This window comes from Rhineura floridana, chromosome 10 (assembly GCF_030035675.1).
Source record: "Rhineura floridana isolate rRhiFlo1 chromosome 10, rRhiFlo1.hap2, whole genome shotgun sequence".
In the NCBI taxonomy this organism is placed as follows: domain Eukaryota; kingdom Metazoa; phylum Chordata; class Lepidosauria; order Squamata; family Rhineuridae; genus Rhineura; species Rhineura floridana.
The window spans coordinates 65,203,113-65,224,928 of NC_084489.1; the positions used below are offsets into that span (position 1 = coordinate 65,203,113).

A 21,816-nucleotide genomic window follows, 5' to 3' on the forward strand; every position below is an offset into this window, starting at 1 on the left:
TGTTTCCCTTACTATGCATTTTGTATAATCTTCACAGTTTAGTTAAACGTGTGAATATACCAATATATTGATAGTGACAAACAAAGCAACCTAAGCAGAAGTGCTATCTTTTACTGTCTTTCCACATTATCACTACATCTATATTGGAATTGGTTTTTTTAAATTTTTGCTTTTAAGGTTTCTTTTTAGAGTTTTATCAGTTGTTGTTTGTTGCCCTGTGCACCCTTTGGGAGAAAGGGCAGGATAAAAATGTAAAATAAATTACCCAAATGAATTAAGGTCATTGATGAGGTATATTAGTACATTTCAAAAAATCAGACAGATATATAAACAAGAAAGTGTTACATAAGTGATTGTATACATCAGTGTTCACTGTTGGGGGCTATAGCTCCCATCAGTGCCAGCCAGCTTGACCAATGGCCAAAGATAATGGAAGTTTTGGGGCACAACAACTGGAGGTCACCATATTAGCAGTTGCTAGTGTACACAGTTGTGAAGTGGTTAAGTAGAAGCTTGCAACAACAAATAAGTGGACAAATTCAGAAAGATTTACCTAACTGTTGTATCCTGAATTCTGCCCACATCACCCAAAGAAACACTACTGGAATCACAAACATTTACACACCAATTCTTCCTCTCAGTTCCAGAAACAGTGGTAGATATTATGCTGTTGCTCTGACACAGCCAGTGGCATGTCAAATCTTAATTACTTTATTTGTTGATCCAGCAGCTGTTGGACTCAGCCCTTGGATTACACAGCAGTAGGATCTAACTCGTAGTGCTGGCAGCATCTACAATAATTTTAGGTTAAGCAACTAGTTTTTAAGAACTTAATTTCAACTTGTGTATTTATTGCTTCCTCAATTTCACAAAAAATACCACTGATACATAGGAAAAACGCTAATAAAATTTGAGATCAAAGGATCAAATATTTCTTGTATAACTTTTCACTAAGCCTAATGTTGGGTTTGTTGGAGCCCAAACATTTGAATGGCTCCAGTCACATTACTGTTTAGCACTACAATTTTGTCTAAATTCCCCATTTCTGTTTTCAAAACATTCAGCAGCATTCTGGAACTTTCCAAGATCTTCTCATAAGCCAACTGTGTTTCAGCAAGGAGTTCATCAAGTTTCTTCTGGGTAGCATTTTTCCATGCTAAGCTTTCACACACACAGTCCAACTGTTTTGTCAGCATTTCAACTTCATCCTGGATCTTATTCTTTTCCTCTTCTGCTTCCACTATCTGCTTGTTCAGCTCTTCCCTTTGCATACACAAGTCTTCTATACATTTCACAAGTTCATTGTTATAGCCTTGTAGGACAGCCCCCTGGTGAGTCATCCTGCTGGCTTCACCCTTTGGAGGAGGAGGAAATGCCCCTTTCTTCCACTGGCTGTTGTCACCATTGACTTCCTGTATTTTGTAATCTAAGAGAGGAAAGAAGGAAACTGCTAACTATCTTTGAGCAACTCTGTAGAACCGGGACATGCATAATGGAGACATCAATAATGGAGGTATAACATCTGTTTAAGGAAATCATTTTAAGACGTTTGCAAGAATCCTATTTTGCCATTACTTGAACTTTTCTTTCTTTCTTTCTATAGTTAGTATTTGGTTTTGTAATGAACCCACCAAGCAAATCAGTTTTCAGACTTGCAACCCGATTCTGAAACATATTATGTGCAAGTTCCATTGCAATCAGTGGCACATTTGAAATTAGTGACACTTATGCACAGGGATGCACTGTAAGCACCAATGAACTCAATGGGATTTATTCCTAAGTAAATGCACATAGGATTGCACTGCTTTAACTGCTTTTCTTAGTAGACCTAAGCTTAATAGACCTTAGTTTAACTGCTTTTCTATCCCTATATTGCAGCAGATCAACGGAAAGTTTTTGAAGGATTCCATGTATAATGCTTACAAAGCACACAGATAATAAATGAAGAGAACTGAACTCATACTCTTAAATGAATAGTCCCTATATTTTTGCGAACAAAGTCAATCTGTGATGACTGAGGACACACACTGAGAAGGCATGCACAACTGCTACAGACTCCCTACCTTTGCCAGAAAAATGGGTCTCAAGACCTCTCCCCAAACATATTATCAGCATTCCTTAACTACCATTTCTAAGCAGAGTTTTCAAGAGTGCCAATTGTAAAGGCCTTTTGGGAAAGAACAGACCAGGAGTTTCCAAACGGTGGTCTGTAAACTTCATTCAGGTGGTCCCTGGCATGTCTGTGGATTTGTGGTTGAAGACAGGAGATGGCACATCAACTGCATGAGACAGTCATATTGATTTTTAATTGGATTTTAATTGCTTCTTTTTGTTGTATTACAATTTGAATAATATGGAATACAATGACATACAGTATATACTGTATATTCTTATATAGAGTATATAAGAAATAAAAGCAATAAAAATAAAAATCATGCCGCATCTAACATGGACACTACAGTTGCTACAACAGACAGAAAAACCATTAAGTAGTCTATCAAGACCCTCAGCAATTTTCAGTAAGTCCATGGGGGAAAAAAGTTTGGGAACTAGTGGAATAGATCATACTTTGGTCTGCACCATTCCTTCCATCCAACACAATTTACAGTGACCATAACAACGTGTGCAAAAGCATATTTAAATGCTTGCATGCAAGAGAATGTGTAGATGCACAATTCCATGTATAAAGGTGCAAATTAGTGGTTTTGCCTGTCTGTTTGCCTGCATGTAAAAGTATGAGTATGTGCATGTGAGCTGTGGCCATGAGCGTGCACAGAAGTGATGTGAACGTGAAACTGTGTGAGAAGAGCACTGAAGAGGAATGGAATAGGCAAAGGGATGGGGGAAAGCTTATTCTCCCCTTTTCCCTTCCCACTTCTGTCAAGAGAGTCATATGTTTCTTTATTACTAATAACAACAACTGAAGCTTCTCTCTTCCTTTGTCCTGTGATAGGGCCATTAAGCTGCTCTGTATCTATATGCTGGCTTGGAATAGTAAATACATCCCCCAACTGTGAACCAGAGAGACCAGGGTTGATTTATTACAGTTTAAGTAAGAGGTTCCTGGGGAGATTTGTGGGTTTTAAGAGCGCTGAAAACTGTAGCACTCTTAATCTTAGGTCTGCCTAAGCATTGGCTTCCCCACCTCTAGGCCTGCTCAGTTTGTCCATTTACAAGTAATAGAAGAGAATGCACCATTAAAGCTACATGTAGTAAGAACTCAGCAGTTTAACTCCTGAATAAACATGCTTCCGCTGCAAGTCTCCAGGGCACTCTAAAGTTCTGCAATGGCTACTTTAGGAGTCCCACCATGGGACGAAAGGGGGGTTACAGAAAAGAGAGACCAGGCGGAGTTTAAGATAAGTTAGCATTATGCCTCCTGACCCAACCATTACACTGTATCTGCAGGGCTCAAGCCCGGTCACCCCAGCAAACGTCTGCATCTCACAAGGGAGGCCTCCTCAAAGCCTTCGCATCCCGCACTTTCAACACAGCAGCCCTCAAGAGAGTAGCCCTCAACCTTTCAGCTCGACTTCAGCCTCGATATGCAGCGGGGGCTCTATTACATTGGTATTATTTTGCTGTAGGGTTTCTCTACACTTGGATAGGAGGGAGTTTGGCTCTTGGCAACCGCATATGCCCGCTCTCTTCCGCGTACCGCGAAAGACAAAGGCTTTCCCCCGCCCCCTTTTTTCCTCTACTTCTCTCTGCCTGTCTCTTCTCAAAACCCTCCGCCAACTCAGCCAAAGAATCATACAGCCGACCCACCAGTTGGGGAGATGCCTCCAAGGCGAAGCGCCCTGCCTTGCCTCCGCGCCGCTGGCAGCTGTTCTTCCCCAGACCGAGAATAGACCTGCGGACGCCCACGTGCCTCCCAGAATAGCTTTGTTGTTACTATCCTCGCAAGACAGCGGCTGCCGCGGATCATTTGGAATTGGGGGCCGGGAGAAGGCGTGTCCCGAACTAGCCACTAGGCACCTTCGGGGTGGAGACGACGGAGGAGGTTCTCCACGGTGATGCCAGGCAGGCTAAGAAGGAGGCGGCTTCCACGCGGCTGCGTACTGCTAAGAGTGACGCCGCAACGCCGGCGCCCCTTCCCTCTTCTTCGTTTCTTCAAGCAAATACCCCGAGAGGACGACGGGTAGCCCCGCCCGAGCCTATCCATTCCGCGGGACATACGGCGTAGGTGCTTGGGAGTGTAAATCGCAAAGGCGTCCCTAGAGCGATTTCTCTCAAATCCTTTCGCACAAGACTGGAGCCTCTGCAGCCCGCTCACATACACATGCTCGCTCGGAAGTAAGCTCCGCTTGAGTTCAACAGACTTTACTCCCCACACAGCAGCGCAATGTTATAATTGCCTGCCTACTCAGAAGGAAATACCATTCAGTCCGATGGCGCGCACTGTCATGCAAGCGAGATAAAACTGCGCCCTAAATCGGCATAATCGGACTCTAGTCAAAGGCTGCAATTACCTGGGAACATGCCTGATTGAAATCCATGAGATTGACTTTAAGGGAGATACATAAAGCGCGCATTCTAGCACCCTTTCTTGGGCTCGCCCCACAGCACTTTCCTAAATAGCCAAACTACACTCAACACGCCAGGCGGAAATGGTTCTCCAGAGGTTTTGTTTTACATTCCCATTCATAAACGTTTTATTAGGTCCCCATCCTCATCTCTGGTTACGCACACTAATGAACCCTCGCTGCCGCAACTTTTAACGCGACTCTCTTCTCGCAGCAGGCAGCTTCAATCAGCTGCTACAGGACCGAAAGAAAAACGTCTTCAGCCAACTAGAGGCCCACTTTACGAGCTGCTTTTAGGAACGGTTACAATAACAAAAAAGTGGGAGGGGCACGGAAACAGCCGATTGTAGCGCGCTTATGCTTCTGCCTGCGGAAATAGCCGAAGTATAGCAAGCGGCTGGTGTCGTCCGAAAGCTGCAGGCCTGACGGAAACTACCGATGTTTTCCGAATGTGGAATCGCTGAACCGAGAGCGAAGAAGGGAGGGACCATAGGCTTAAAAATCCAGGTGAGGGCTTTCCGGGATCCGGCGGAAACCACCGATGTTTCCCGAAAGAGAGCGTCTCAGTATCCGGAACAGAGTAGGCGGGACATTACTCTTAAGAAAGAGGAAGATTAAAAAAATTGGATCGAATGGGAGGAGCTTTGACGGAAAGAGCCGACAACAGCCGACGTTAAGCGAAGGCGGCGGCGTCCGAGTTTCCCGGATGTAGTCGGACGGCGGTAGTGTTGGGAGCAGAGGCTGAGGGTGGGGGGGGCAGGCGGCAGCTGTGGGCGAGTGAAAACGGACAGTGGCAGCAGCAGAGGGAACGTTGTCGTCGTTTTCTTCCTTCGCGCTTCCCTGTGTTCGTTTTGCGGGGGCGTCTCTCCTTCTCGCTGGTGCGGAGAGGAGATGGGCCCGTGAGCGTTGCTTCCCCTCACAGCCGAGCTGCCTGAGCCGCCCCTCCTCCTCCCTCCCTCCCTTCCCTTCCTCCTCCCTGTCCCCGGTCGGGGCGCTGCTTCCCCCTCCCCCCTCGGCGGCGCCCGTGGCCCGGCCGCGCCCTCCTGGTCCCCTCAGTCTCTCACACACAGGCCGGGCATTGATGGTAATGTATGCGAGGAAACAGCAAAGACTCAATGATGGGTAAATAACCCCTTTTCCCGTTCTGCCCTCCCGTCTACTCTCCCCCCTCTCTTTCCTCGTCTCTCTCTTCCACCCCCCGCCATACCAACGGCCAGTAACGGTCGCTCGCTAACGTAACGTCTTTTTCTTCTCTCTTTCCAGCTGTCACGACCGCAAGGGGGACTCGCAGCCCTACCAGGTACCGATTTCTTCGCCCGCCGCAGTCCCACAGTGATAGGCCCTGCGGCGGCAGCGGTGGTAGCAGCAGCAACTAGCGTGTGGGAGGGCGAGCAAAACTACTCGAGCGCAGGCTTCGGCCGCCGCTGTAGGCCGCGGGGGGGAAAGGGAAGCAACAGCTTCCCTTTCCTCTGCCCTGCGCACGGGGGCCCGGGGAGGGAGAAAGGAGGAGAAGTGGGTAGCGGTGGCTTCTGATTCTCCTCCCCGGCCGCGAGAACCTGAATAAGGCAGCGATAGTCGCCTGGCGGTGGTGCAAGGAAGCGAGAGGCCTAGGCCTGATATGGGCCGCGAGGAGTGGGTAGGTGGGAGGTCGGCATTGTTTTTCCGCCTAATGAAACGAGTGGAATGGTAGTGAGCAGCCCGAAGAGCCTACCCGAGTGTTGCTTATCCCCTTCTACCTTTAAGAGGAGACATAAAAGCCAGATAAGTTCTAGGCCTTGGGCTATCGTGAGTGAAGCCCAAAAGGAATTCTAGTTTCTTAAGCCCTTTCTATTGCTGAGAAAATTTTAAATTGGGATTAAGGTGAAGTACCCATGAAGATATTTGGGAAATTACTGGTATACCAAATGGGGAAAAATATTTGAGGTTTGCAGCTTTCCTTTTGTCATCTCCCTAGTGTAAACGGTTTGATAGAAAATAGTAATTTGACTACTGTAGTTCTGTACTTGAATGATCAGCTATAAAGTAAACTTTGACAACTGGAGGCTGCAGTCAGTGACAGTACTTAAGGTAAACATTCATAACATAGAGGCTTGTGTTGTGAAAACGTGCAGATGGAGTGAGCTGCTGACCAAGGTTGCTCAGAGCAGGTTGTACTTAGAGCACAAGGGGCTGTTGGTACTATATACATGAGTAGCTCTTGTAACACATGTAGATGATAATCTACTCAAACTTCTACAAAACTTACCAAACTTTTAAATCCTTTCTGTAGAAAGATATTTTTTCTTTAATTGCGTAACAGCTAGTTTTGCTTCATAAATTATTAGTACCACTGATTAAAATTGAGTTTTTTGGGGTAGATTGGGTGGGACAGGTTATTTAGGGAGGAATTAGGGAAGAGCTATAATTGAAACCAGTATCAAAGGCCTCAGATTTTGCAGTGCTGCTTATGACTTGTGTATTATAATAAATGGGAGTTTAAATTTTGTAAATAGAAGCTGCACTGTGCAAAGGAAAGAACTTAATTGCATTGCCTGTGTAGACCAAGGTGTTTCATTTCATTTTAGCATGTGTTTTTTAAATTGTTTTAAATTATTAAAATTGCGTTTTAAATTGTTTTTAAAAAGATGTGTTTTAAATTTATATATTTGTTTTTAATACTTTTAGTTACTGTAAACTGCTCAGAGAGCTTCGGCTATGGGGCGGTATACAAACACAATAAATAAATAATAAATATTTCATGCCCGCTAAAGCAGCTAGGTCTATATTTAAACTCTTATTTGAGATTAGTCTTCGTTAAACACAGTGTGATAGGCATAGAATTGTGACATAGAACACCACAAAGAAGCTTGAATTGATTGAAGATGAGCATTAGCATTGCTTCAAATAAGTGCTGAAATCAGAAATAGAATGTTCATACTAAAATGAGATTAGGGATGAAAGACCCAGAATTACTTGCGAGTAAATTTGTTAAATGGCAAGATAAAGTGAAACTAGTTCCATGACACAAGAAGATTTCTAGACTTGATATATTTTGGACAGCAGCATCTCCATACTGCGTGGTCAACTGTGTGAGCCCTGTGCATGTTTTTAAGTAGCTCTTTGAATGTCAGCCACTGCTTAGAGCAGCTTTTCCCAACCAGTGTGCCTCCAGATGTTGTTGGACCACAACTTCCATCTTTCCTGACCGTTGGCAATGCTGGCTGAGGCTGATGGGAGTTGTGGTCCAACAACATCTGGAGGCACACTGGTTGGAAAGGCTGGCTTAGAGTTTAACATATGAGTAAAAGTTTGGAGAATAGAATTGTTGGTTGTAAATTCTATCTCTGCTACTAAAACGTATCTTAGGAAATCTGTACTTGTTGTCTTGCAGGCTCTTAAATACTCATCAAAGAGTCACCCCAGTGGTGGTGATCACCGGCATGACAAGATGCGAGACACCACAGATCCTTCACCACCAAATAAAATGTTGCGGCGATCTGATAGCCCTGAAAACAAATACGGTGACAACACTGGACACAGTAAAGCTAAAAGCATGCATGCTCACAGAGTTAGAGAGAGGGATGGTGGTGAGTTAAACTTTAACTGATTTGTATCCAAAATACTGTTAGGAATTGAAATACATCTTGCACCAAAACAAAGCTGGGATGAAAGATTTACTTCAGCATTACTTCAGTCCATTCACATCACTGCCTAAAGGAAAATTATTATTATTATTATTATTTTATTATTATTTTATTATTATTATTATCTTTATTTATACCCCGCCATTTTTCCAAAACTGGAACTCTGATCATTTTTCCCCATTCTATTTTTAGTTTGCATTATAAGTAGATGCTTTGCTTTTAAAATGTTATAAATGTATGGTCTACTAAACTGATGACCAGAAGATTTAAGTGTCATGGTGCTTGCTTTGAATTCTCCTTTCTTCCATTCTTTCTTCCATTCTTTCTTTTTGTATTTAATGTCTGCTGCTTTGCATTCCATTCTGAATTCAGTAGCAGGAGATAACTGTTTCTGTGTAGTTTTTTTAAACAACTCATCAGTTAAAGCAGGATACATGGCATAGACCATTTACAAAATACATTGCTTTTTGAGGGCTGTGTGTTATTTTTTTAAAACTAGTGGAAGGTAATTCCAAAATCATTCTGGTTGCATATTCTTTTTGGGAAGTAAAAAGCTGAGATGTTAACACCTTATGCTCTCCAATCCTCCATCAATAACTTTGCTGCAAACTTCATCAGTAGGCTTTTATGCATGGAAAGCATTGCTGGTTGCCATTTTTGAGGTAAAAACACCACATCCAACACCTGTTGCACTGTATATTGTAATCCTTGCTGATTTGGATCTGATACTGATCCAATTATTTGGAAGGATAATGCTTAGGGATGGAGAAGAGACTGAATTTGACTGCCCTTCCAATTGCTCGCTGTTATTGGACAGCCTTGCTCAACTAGGTGCCCTCCAGATACTGGACTGAACACTTATCGGCTCCAGCCAGCATGATCAGCAGTCAGGAATGATGGGAATTGCACACCAAAACTTGTGGGAACACCAGGTTGTGCAGGGCTGGTGTTTTGTTATGTGCCTCCAAGTTGACTATGACTTACGGTGACCCTATGAATCAGTGATCTCCAAGAGCATCTGTCATGAACCACCCTGTTCAGATCTTGTAAGTTCAGGTCTGTGGCTTTCTTTATGGAATCAATCCATCTCTTGTTTGGCCTTTTTTTCTACTCCCTTCTGTTTCCCCCAGCATTATTACCTTTTCTAATGAATCATGTCTTCTCATTATGTGTCCAGAGTATGATAGCCTCAGTTTCATCATTTTGGCTTCTAGTGACAGTTCTGATTTAATTTGTTCTAACACCCAGTTATTGGTCTTTTTCGCAGTCCATGGTATGCGCACAGCTCTCCTCCAACACCACATTTCAAAGGAGTTGATTTTTCTCTTACCTGCTTTTTTCACTGACCATCTTTCATATCCATACATAGAAATCAGGAATTCCATGGTCTGAATGATCCTGACTTTAGTGTTCAGTGATACATCTTTCCATTTGAGGACCTTTTCTAGTTCTCTCACAGCTGCCCTCCCCAGTCCTAGCCTTCTTCTGATTTCTTGACTATTGTCTCCATTTTGGTTAATGACTGTGCCAAGGTATTGATAATCCTTGTCAAGTTCAATGTCCTCATTGTCAACTGTAAAGTTACATAAATCTTCTGTTGTCGTTACTTTAGTCTTTTTGACGTTCAGAGGGCTGGTGTAGGATGTGTGTATATATTGAATCCAGCAGCTGTATGTAAGGATTTATGAAGTGGGTGTGTGTGTCCCATTCAAGTCATATATGATGTCCAGAAGTCTGAAGATTTTCATGAATTTTTGCAGATGTTCAGAGTTGTACTTGAATCACCATTTCTTAAACACCATATTTCCTGCTTCATTATCTGTGGGACTTTATCTCGAAAGAAACCATTTTCACTTCATCTCTGTGGAGCATTTGGCTGTTAAAATACAACATACTTTGTTCCTTCAGTCAGAAAAGTGATCAAATGTTTTGAGCATATCTTTCATTTTATAATAGTATTATGATTAAGTTAAAAATAAAAAGCATTTGGCCAATCTAAAGAAGGAATTTAGCAATACACTGTCATCACAATTTGGTCAAATTTGGAAGTGGCATTTTACAACTTTTAAAGTGCTTATATCCTGGTTCAGTTCCTAATCCAAATTTTTCTGTAACATAGGACTACTGGAAAAATGCTTCTGCCACCTGTGTTTGGCAGTTGTACTCCTGAAAATGGCAGCTGTTCTCTATGTCATTATGCATTAGAGGACATGGCTATAGTTGAACACTTAATTTGAGGTCAGGTTGCAGGAACAGGTTTAAAGGAGGGCCACAAGGATGATAAGGGGACTGGAAACAAAGCCCTATAAGGAGAAACTGAAAGAACTGGGAATGTTTTGCCTTAAGAGAAGACCGGTGGAGGGGGAATATGATAGCACTCTTCAAGAACCTTAAAGGTTGTCACACAGTAGAGGGCTGGGATATCTTCTTGATCATCCCAGAGTGCAGGACATGGAATAATGGGCTCACGTTACAGAAAGCCAGATTTCAACCGAACAGGAAAAACTTCCTAATTGTTAGAGTGATACAACAGTGGAACCAATTACCTAGGGAAGTGGTGGGCTCTCCAGCTGGAGGCATTCAAGGGGCAGCCAGAGAAACACATGTTGGGTATACTTTAACTTCGATTCCTGCATTGAGCAGGGGGTTGGACTCAGTAGCCTTATAGGCCGCTTCCAACTTTACTATTCTGTGTGAGGCAGGAAGGCAATGTGGAGGAATTTTTGGATCCTCCAAGGCAGTGACTTGAACTGGTTAATTGTTCACCAAGGTAAGGTGAGTCACATTGGATGCATCCCAACTACCCTTTTTCCCCATGAAGAGGGTCCCCTCACCCCCAACAGGCCACTTTGACAGCTAGGTGGCTGATCCCCTGCTGTCACCATGCTGTAAGGTAACTCATATCCCATTTGCGACATTGCTTGAGTTTAAACTGCTGCAAAGGAAGATCGCAGTAGGACTTGTCAGTGATAGTTGTCTGATAGGTGCTGACTCCAAGCTTTGCTTTCAGCAGGGAATAGTGCCACTTGACAGCCCTAATTAGGAGCTCCTAAGTGGAAACAATCCCAGTGGGCCTTGCATGTAGCACCAAATTTTAAAAGTGCTAGATTTAAACTGCAGTTGCTAAGAAAGACCTGGGAGTGCATTTTAAGCTCCTGATAGTTTATTTACTGCTGTTTATTTACTTTACTTGTCCCTTACGTGATGCCAGCTGAGGGCTGGGTGGGCATGGCTTGGGAGGAAAACTCACAGGGCAAATTCGTATCCTTGCTGGGCCTAATTGGGCCTGAGGTTCCCCAATACTGGTGTAAATAGCTGTTTTTTCATAATAAAGAGAAAGAAGAAGAGTGGGAGAAGGATAAGGAAAAGGACGGGTGCATACTGTAAAATAATAGTGTGATCTTATACTATGGGCTAGGATTGAAGGCCTCAGGAACTTGAAGTTTTATTTAAGGGTTGTAAAAATCTTTTTCTATTGAATTTTCCTCTTGAGCATATGTATTTTTGTTATATAGTATTGCGTGTGTGGCACTTTTCAGAGAATCAGAGGACAGGTGTCTACTCTGAAGGGTTTAAAACCTATAATACACAAACCTAAAATACAACTGAGAAAGGGAATAGAAATGGAAGGAGGAATAGATAGGGAAGAATATGAAGTTACACTTTTCAGATCTTTGGACTTAGTTACAGTAGTATATACATGTGACAGAGTATACCAAAGACTTGATGCAGAAAATATCTTAACTGAAATATTTAAGTTTAACATTTGAACTTTTTTACATTTTTATAACAAGTGGTCCCAAATACTCAACACAAATTTACTTAAGCAGGACAGTGAAATAATTAGATTTGGGGTTCATTTGAACTTTTTATGTCTTTACTACACTTGGAGCGCACCATAGGCAACATAATTTAAAAGTACTGATATTTGCCCTATAAGAAGGGATAGTGAAGCAACTCCCCAATCCTATATGTTAGCACAGGAATGGGGAAGCTATAGCCATCTAGACATTGTTGGACTCAATTCTCATCAGCCCAACCAGCTTGCTCAGTGGTCAGGGATGATAGGAACTGTGGTCTAATAATGTCTGGAGGGCCACAGGTTCCATTTCCCCTGTGTTAGGGAATTTAGGGAACCTGGCTGCTTTTGTTAACCAGTCAGGAGGGCTTTGTAAATATTTTGTAGAAACTTAGTGGTATTTGCTGCCCTCCAGTGCAATCTTTCACAGTGTTACTTGAAGGAAATGAAATCATGTTGAGTCTTCTAGAAAAGGATGCCTTCAGATGTCAAATGTAAAACTACAACTTCAGACTTTCCTATAAGTACAGAGGCTCTGTAGTGTAATGAATAGACTATTGGTCTTGTACTGGAGGGATCCAGATACCCTGACTCAGTTTTGAAGCTTGCTAGGTGGTCTTGGGAAGTTACATTTTAGTCAAACCCAGCATTCAGGGCAATTATGAAGATAAGTCAGGTTTACCGTAAATGCACTGCAATGAGTTACATGTCAAAAGAATGGGATACAATTTTGACAAATCAAGTGAGCAATTGGTGAAGTAAACAACATATAAACTCCTATGGAGCGGGTTGTTGATGCAGTTCTTTTGTCTTGATTACTTGAGACTTGCAAATATTTCTATACTATAGTCTTTTCTTCATGCTAAAGCTATTATGAAACCAGCATTTATGTGTCTTGGCACAATGAGAACTTGTGTTTTGACAAATTATCATATTGGGCATACTTATTTAAATGTTCTACAAATACTTGGTTAATGCATCTGTCATATTGACTAGTTATATGCTCTAGTAAATTTGATTATTTTTATAGTAAAGGCTATGTCCGTGCAGTGTAGAAAAAACTATTTTCAGGTTCTGCAGTGTTTTATATTTTGGACTACAGTTTAAAGGTTGTGAGTGACAGCCGTAATCCTGTCATCGTCCCTTCGTCACATCTGTAGCTGTTTTGGTGAAGGGACAACTACAGTGGCATCTTGCATAACTGCTTCTCAAGAAGTCTTTCATTCCGAAAAAAGTTTCATTCTACTGCTCCACTGGAATGCCACATTAATGCTATATGAGTGGGACTGGTTTTGCAACTGTATGGGATTGTGGATACTCCGTGTCTCCACCTTCTCCCTGCCCCTCCCCCTAAGCCTGTTTTGTGTTGTTCCTGGGTTGTGTTGGGAATTTTCCCCCAGTACTGTAATAGCAGTGCTGAGGCCCTTTTTCTGGTAAAGAGAGCATCTACCTACAGGCCTGTGATGCTTTCCTGCCATACTACAGTAGAAGAACGGGTCTTTAGCACTATTCAGCAGTACTTAGTAGTTGTCACTAGAGGTATACCCCTGACATAAGATTCAACATGAATCTGTAGCTTTGGGAAGCAACCCATTTTTTTTTTTTGGAGCTGCTTTCTGTCTTTCCCATTCAACTTGTCATTTGGGACTGAATTAGATTGATAAAAATAAAAATGAAGCTCTGTTCTCGTTATAATGGGGACTCTAAAAACAGCTATAACCCCGTTTACACAAGTGGATGAAATTTGCAGGTATTGCAGCCCCTCCAGAGTGGATTAAGGCTGCCAAATTGGAGGCAGGTACATCCATGAGATTTCATGCAGGCCACTTGAAAAGTTTGTTTTTTAAAAAGGAAGAAAATCTTGTTATCTTCTGCCAGACATAGTTGCATTTTGCAGGCTTGCTTGCCTCTTCTGAAGGGATGGAAGCTGCCAAATTTCAGCTGCAGGGCATATGTTTTACTGTTTTGGGGTTGATACAATCGGAATCATAGGGGTGGGAAAGAGACCATAGGAAAGATTGGGGGGGATGTCACTCTCCTTGGGAAGGACTCTGTTACCCCTTGGGTCATTAGTTGGGAGTGGCAGGGTTCTGCCCCATCAAGGTTTTTTTTGGGATACAGACTTTTCTACCTGGGAGATGTCTCCATTGACTTTCATGGACGGGATGGTGGTGGAAAAATCAGCATAGACCAATATAAATAACAGTTTTTAAATATTTACTTCAACCTTTTAATTAAATCTAAACCTCTCCTTCAAAATGAAATATGCCATCCATCTCTTCACCTCCTCCCCATTTGAGCTCAGGGTGTTTCCCTAGTCAGCTTGCTTTTGCTTTTTTTAAAAAATACTCAATGGTCACTTTAAAAATGCAGTGCTTTGGGGGCACTTGAGACCTTAGGGAGTCCCTCATCTGACTTGAAATGGCTTAGTGGCACAGTTCGATTCAGGAATGAAAAAGGTCACATGAATTGCCCTATTTTTACTCCTAATTCAGGAGGTACACAGAGATAATGCATATTTCTATTATTTACCTTTTAAATATACCTATGTCACAGTTCCATGCTGCTCGGAATTACACATTTAAGGTTTCTATGGATTCTACATCTATAACAATCCGTAATTTGTTTGTCTTTTGTGAAGAAAGGGGTAGTAGGAATGAAATACAATATAGCATATTATATTTGCCAATATCTTAATACCTTGTCACATTGTCTGTACGTCTAAAGTGCTTATGTGATGAGCTTCATTTTTAAAAGATAAATTGTGGTATCCAGTTATAAATTTGCTAGCGTGGGTAGAATGGTGAGGGAGACCATTTTTTTGGCAAACCCCTCTAAGTTTACTCTAAAGAGTTGCAGGGACCCTTTGAAACAGCATTAGGATGATAGTCAAAAAGTGCCTCCCACCCTATTCCGCTAATGGTTTCCTTCATCAACAGATGATCACCATTGTATAGTACCGTTTTGTGAAACTGGGCTAAAATGTCATCTTGTTCCCATAGAGCATATAGAAATAAATGCAAAGCAAATGTGTACCTCTTGACCAATTTGCTTAGAAGTAAATTCAATTGTAGTAAATGTGTGCTTCTCTTTGGAAAAAATAGTGAGTAGAAAAATATAATATTAAGGGTATTTATATCTTCCAGAAAAAAACGTTGGTCTCATATGGAGTTGCTTACAGCTTAAAGTCATAAGTCATAGCCATCTCTGCTATCTTTTCGGCGCCTTTTGAAGACTTTCCTCTTTCAACAAGCCTTTTAAGTTGAGACCTATCCCAGTTTACATCTGTGTTAGAATTGCTTTTAATATGTTTTCTTTAATAATTTTTTTTAAATGTTTTTTTTAAAAATGTTTTTAAAGCTTTTAAAAAAATGTTCTTAACATTGTTTTGTTTTAATGTATTTTAAGGTCTTTTATGATGTTTTAGAGTGTTTTTAGCATTTCTGTTTGCTGCCCTGGGCTCCTGCTGGGAGGAAGGACGGGATGTACATCAAATAATAAATAAATAAATAAAATAAAGTTGCAGTTAAATGTTAGTGTGCTTAACAGGGTTGGCTGCTGTTGTTGAACCTTGTTTTGGAATTGAGGCCAGTTTGTCTCTGAAGCTCTTCCTTGGCATATCTCAAGTCTCTCACGATATGGGTATGCCTTTCCTTTGCAGTGAGCAAGCTGGTTTGGGGGTGGGGGTATCGTGAAAATGTGGGATTTGGGAAAAGATAGAAAAAGCTGTTAAAAAATTATGTTCCCACTCCAGAAGTACATTGATCCATTTTGATGTGTGATAGTACTCTTAGCTGGCTCTTTCATCTTTTAATGATTATAAATTGCCTCAGAAATGAGTGGGGGTTTTGTATGTGACTACATTGGGCATGAAAAAGCAGGACTTGGATGTGACTGCTTTGCATAGACTTTTCTGGGGTTCCTGAAAGTGCTGCATAGTATGAAAACATAAGTGGAACTAATTGAGTGACTGTCTGTGAGAATAAGGTTTGCTAGTGGATCAGGTACTATCTTTAGAGCATGGGTAGTATCAAATCCCCCAACTGGCTGTTCTAGGTGTCAATATCTTAATTGGGGGATCCTTCATGCAAGCATGACACTGGGAATTTAGATAAAGATGTTGATCTCATTTTCTTAGATCAATTTCTAAAGTTTATTATATAAACATACAAAGAAAAAATATTGTCTCCAGCTAAAAATTATTGAACATCATGAAATATTAATACAATATAATATAATCAATAAGCAAACATAGACACATGTATTCAAACTTTATAAATTCATATTAATACCACTAATATCCAATGTGCATTGACCAGACAAAATAGAAAAAGCTAATACTTGTTGGAGTATTTTTATTTGTATTATTTCTCCACGAAATAGATGAAGTAGTTGCCTTCTAGTAAATCAGATCAAATAATTCTGCTGGACAGATTTAGTTTAGTAGCTAATCTTATGTAGAGACTAAAAGTTTTGAATCGTGAAAATTGCTCTTCATTTTTAGCACTGAAAGTTAAACATTTGGAATTCAGGATTCTCAAACTCAAGATTCAGTTGAGACAGCTAATATTCTCAGCCTAGCTGTATTTCCCTTACTGAATAAATTCTTAGAGTGGAAATATTAAACTTCAATGCCTTTTTGTGCCATTGACTTAGCATTTTTGCTTAGTCTTGGAAAATACTGATACAGGCTTATTAAACTATATTTTACTTGATATCTGGCCCTAAGACTTACTTCCCTAAGGCCAGGTTCCAGACTGGCCTCAGTACTGCTCTTGGGAACTTGATAGAACTCATTTGAAGTAGTAGCCACTTGCTCCCTTAAAAAGCCCCCTCTGAAAGTCAGAGGCCAATCCCAGAGCAATAAGTCAAAGTATGAAGGACTGTTATTGGAAGATTTCCCCCCCCCCTCCCTCCATGCATGAGCTGAAGCATTTTCTGCTTGTTCCAAGGTTTGGTGTTGAATCTCATGTTTTGAAACTCTTATTTATTTATTTATTTATTTAAAATATTTATACCCCACCCTTTCTCAAAAGACTCAGGGCGGCTTACAATTAAAACATAATTAGACTAAAAAACCATCAAAACAAGAATACAATTAAACAGTTAAAAGTACATTAAATCCTAAATAGATTAAAAAATGATAAACATATTCATATATTAAAAATGCTTTGTAGCTTTGACTGTGTTAATGTAGAATACTTTTTTATAAGTAACTATGAGCAAAAATGAGCTTCTGTATGCAGACTGTTATTCGTGCTCAGGCAAAAAGATAGGGCAGATCCTGTGTTCGGCATCTGGATGATCCAGCACCTGCTTGCACTAGCTAATGATTAGAACCATTGGAGGCCATAGCTTAGTAGTAGAGCATCTGCCTTGCATGCAGAAGGTCCGAAGTTCAATCCCTAGCATCTCCAGGTAGGGCTGGGAGAGATCTGCCTGAAACTCTGGAGAACCACTGCTAGTCAGTATCAACAGTACTGAACTAGATGAACCAATGGTCTGACTCAGTATAAAGCAGCATCCTGTGTTCCTAAGTTATTGGTCACTTAAAATTTATGGAGAGAAGTGAGTAGGTGTTCTAGGTGCCACCTCCTGCCAAGCCCATCATGAGTACTTTCAGAGCTGATGCTGCTAATTACATTTTAGGTTGTATACATCAGTATAGTAGTGGATATACCGACTGGGAGCAGTATTTTCTTCCATAGGGCAAAAGAATATGAATATTGATTAAGCGTAGTGATTAAATGTCCTTAACAAAGGTTTCCCTAAAAGAAGAGATTATAATTTGTTGCTTTGGCAAAATGTTAGCCTGTACCAGTTCTTTTAACTCCATATGTTACACTGGATAGAATATGGGATGTATCACTTTAAAATAATGACAACTTCCAGAAATTAAATATGCAAAATAGAATTATAACCTACCAGCTGTATCATTAAATGCAAAGTATACAAAATGGGAATCTTGCCAGTAAGTGCTTGCTAGATTTTTTTAAAGGCTTGATTCCAGTGAGTTGCCTGAGGTTCTAAGATGAGAGGTGTCTTATTGTAAAAGGTGGTCCCCTAAGATTTGCTGGACCATCTCATATGGTTCTTCTAAGGCTCTGAACCAAACTGAGCTGAAACTTAATTGGCTTCCTGGGCTGCCCCCATATAATTGAAGTAATAGGGTCACAGCAAACCAGGGCTGTGGAGTCGGTACGCCAAACCTCCGACTCCTCTATTTTTCTACTGTCTGACCCCACCCCAAATTGCTTCGGACTCCACCACCCCAGAAAGCGCTGTAAATGTCTTTTTAAATTGGAATCTCTTGTAGGAGCATTTTTATCGCTGCCTGAATATGTGCTGATCTTGGCATCACAGCATTAGTCTTCATATGGGTCCTGTGTCATACTCTGACACACAAAATGTTTTCCATCTTCAGTTATGGTGAAATGCTCAAATACAGCTGACTTCATGGGAAGCTTCTTTGACGTTGTGAATTTATATTTTAAAAAAATTGTCAATCAAAATTTATTTTGAAGTCGGAATTGGTACATTTCTACCAACTCCAACTCCACCCAAAATTGCTTCCGACTCCACGACTCTGACTCCACAGGCCTGCAGCAAACTATAATGCATGAGGAGGTTTGGTTTATTCTGTTTCTTAGTCTAATTGGTAGTGGAAAGTTTGTGTTGGTTTGTCTGATATTTCAGAAGATGAAGATGGCTGGTTTAATTTTAATATTGAACGGTTAACTTTTCTGTGTTACAGCAATGCTTATCTGTCACTTGAATAATTGAATAATTGAATAATTGAAAATTATTTTTCACATCTCAGATGCAATATGGTTGTGGTAAAATTGTACTGAATACAAGAAATGCCAACATTTAATTAAGTGAAGAACTTTGCCATCTCACAGTTCTTTAGTTGCTGGTGGTATATTAGAAATTATTCAGTGAAATCCCCTTTGTGTCTGGTAAATCTTAGCCTCTGTTTCCAAAACTTCTTTCAGTTCATGTTGACTAACCCAGTATGTTGATATGCCCAGTAAATATTCAATATGGTTCTATTACTGCTCTATTTCTTCTAATATTCCCTTTCATTTATCAGTATGTTTTATTACTCATGGGGTTAGATATTATCTTGCAGTGATCTTTAATGTATATCTCAATATACGGTGAACATATTTAACTAAAATAAAAAGGATATAGTAGTTCATGCCCTGCAAATGGACATCAAGAACCTTTCCGAAAGGTTTGACATAATAGTATTATATTATAGATAGCTATAGAAGTATTTGTTTTGAATTTATTTATTATTTAATTTGTTAGTCACTTTTCTTCACAAAAGTGAACCCAAAGTGGCTTACAATCAATAAACTAGCTGGATAAATTCCTGTAAGACTTAATTTCTACTTGGAGGTGGAAAAGCTACCTCAACTGAAAGTTCAGGACAATATTATTTTTTAAAGCCAGTGCTAGTCAGACACAAAACAACGGGAAACGTATGTTGATAGTTTTGGTGTTGCCGAAATTCTCTGGTAAGGAAAAGAACACAGAACATGAATATATGCCTGGTACAATTACAGAGCTGAAGTGATGCTAAACAAATACACTGCCTCTTTTTTGTTTTGTTTTTTAATAGGGATTTATATAAACTTTTTTTATAAAGCACACTTTGTTTAGTCTTTCTTTGTAATGGTTATAATTTTTTTAACAGCTCAAAATGTGTTCCATATAAAGAAATGGCAAGTTATATAGCTATCAAGATTTTACATGCAAGTTTTCTTACTTTTTTTGTACAACTGCATAAACATGTAAAACCTGTCATTGTTAACAAAACAATAACAGACTTAAGAAACTACTAAAATCTTCAGTATAGTACCACCACCCTTCACAAAAATATAGATTTATTTTCATGTAAACTCTTAGTCTAATCCTTTTGTCATATGAATATTATAAAAACTATGTGGGTACTGGTTGTAAAACACACCTTGTTAACACCTTGTTTTTGGTCATCACAGTCACTGAGATTTCCATTGCTCATCCCAAGTCATCTGCCGTGTGGAAGAGGCTGCCTACATTGTGGCTTCTTGTACTTGGGAAAGAATTGTTGAGCTGTTCCATGACCTCTTTTAACCCTGTGCTTGTGTCTTGGGAGGGACTGAGCAGATCATCCTCACCCATAGGTTCTTAAGGCTGACTGCCAACTACACAGAGAAGCATTGGCTGATTACTGTCTGACCTCTGTAATGAGGTAGGAGAAGACTGAGTTGTGTACCATTCATCAATTCCAGCTGTTTGTTGTGATCCTCCAGGATTTGCATCCTGGCTTCTAGACAGCCTTTCTGCTGACAAAGTAGTTTGGCCTCTGCAATGAGTTCAGCATCTTGTGGACTCTGAGGGGAAATGGGCATCATCTCAGGTAGTGGGAATAGCAGTGGAGACAGTGCTTTATCTACCGACTCCGGTTGCTGCTTCAACCAGTCATATTTTGCCTGAAGGTTTCTGTTTTCTTCCTCCAAGTCTGCTAGGATTCTCTCCAGTTCACCTCTTTCTTCACTTTACAAAGAAATTAGAATATGTGCATGGCTTCGAGGTTGACTGAGTGGGGATTCTTGGTTCAGTAGTGCTGGAATCGTATATTGAACAATAACTTTTCAAAACTTTAAAGGTTTGCCTATTCAGTTTATCCAGTTAAAAATACTTGTGTAATAGGAATCTAGTGCTTCAAATGCTGAACAGCTGTAAAGCAGAATGTTTATGAATTAAATTAACCCAGGTATGACAAGGTGGCGGCGATCATGGGTTTTTGCAATCTTAGTTAGAATGTTCAGCCTGTTCTTGACAGAGCTGCACTCCATCTGAAGCAGAAAGTGCAGATTTGGAATATTCCTTAACCTGGTCCTTTCCTTGGATACACAGTACCAAGACATTGGTTATCAAGGCTTCTTTGGCTAGCTGCAGCTTGTTCACCGGCTGAATTTCCCAAGGAAGACCAGCCTGGTATCAGTTATCCATGCTCTGGTTACATCCAGAGTAGTTTACTGTAATACTCTCTATGTGGGGCTGCCTTTGAAAACAGGAAACATCACTTGGAACAAAAGAATGCTGCCAGACTCTTGTTTAGCATCCAGAGATTGGTGTGTATAACCCTGATCTTGTCTGCATTGGCTGACCATTCATTTCTTGGCTCAAAATGTTGGTGCTCCTTAACATGGGTTCATGAATGGTATTTGACACCACTCAGGCTGGCCCAGATACAAGCTTAGGGAATAATAATCACTGGAGAGGTTGTGAACAGCAAGGCATTTATATTCAGATGGTCTGACAAAGTGGAAAGGTATATAAATATTGGGAGATTTTTTTTTTAGAAATGAGAAAAATAACAAAACGGTATTATGTCCCCTGTATTGGCATTGTTAAATATTTGGGAGTAAAAAATGGTGGGGGTTTTCAACAGGCCTTTGATTGGTTTCATGTTGGCAGGTGCCAGGATAGAGATTGCGAAGAATTGAAAACAGGCTGGTCATTTAACAACAGAAAATTGGGTCACCTGCCTCTGGCATATTGCAATGGCTGAAAAACTGGCTTATAAATTGCAAGTAACAAAGGGAAGATAATCAGCAGTGAACTTTTCTGCCGCATGGGACATGTTTGTATGTAGCATAGACCTGTGACAGGGATCAGTAGGGGCATTCCTCAGGCTCTGGGATAACTAGAATGGGAGACAGAATTGTTGCAGAACTGGAAAATCTGGTTTGCAGGAATTAGTAATGCTGTATATTTTGTTTGTACTTGTAATGCTGTATATTGTTTGTACTTGTCTATATTAATATGTATAGTGCAATCCTATTGTTTTTTAAAATACTTTTTTAAATGAAAA

The 21,816-nt window shown here is 40.6% G+C and overlaps 2 protein-coding genes across 4 annotated transcripts in view; one reads left to right on the plus strand and one right to left on the minus strand.

The window, feature by feature from the left end:
- Positions 1-274: 274 nt before the first annotated feature.
- Positions 275-4,133, minus strand: LOC133365639 (microtubule nucleation factor SSNA1-like). Its single transcript, XM_061587897.1, has 2 exons — positions 3,769-4,133; positions 275-1,426 (listed from the first exon to the last, which is right to left on the minus strand). Exons 1-2 carry the CDS (start codon positions 3,926-3,928, stop codon positions 957-959), a joined length of 630 nt encoding a protein of 209 aa, XP_061443881.1. The 5' UTR covers positions 3,929-4,133; the 3' UTR covers positions 275-956.
- A 1,121-nt stretch (positions 4,134-5,254) lies between these two features.
- WAC (WW domain containing adaptor with coiled-coil) overlaps positions 5,255-21,816 on the plus strand; it is a 70,150-nt gene continuing 53,588 nt past the window's right edge. For all 3 annotated transcript variants that reach the window (XM_061587893.1, XM_061587894.1, XM_061587896.1), the window contains exons 1-3: positions 5,255-5,648; positions 5,790-5,826; positions 7,897-8,092. In XM_061587893.1, the coding sequence (XP_061443877.1) occupies positions 5,608-5,648; positions 5,790-5,826; positions 7,897-8,092 (274 nt within the window). In that variant the 5' untranslated portion in view covers positions 5,255-5,607. The remainder of the gene's footprint in view (positions 5,649-5,789; positions 5,827-7,896; positions 8,093-21,816) is intronic.

What these genes read in the sequence shown, in the direction of transcription:
- LOC133365639 (XM_061587897.1), bottom strand. Translation starts at nt 3,928, where the DNA reads ATGATCCGCGGCAGCCGCTGTCTTGCGAGGATAGTAACAACAAAGCTA. An exon ending in TGGAGGCATCTCCCCAACTG is followed by an intron (nt 1,427 to 3,768) that starts GTGGGTCGGCTG and finishes TTCCTCTCTTAG; the next exon opens with ATTACAAAATACAGGAAGTC.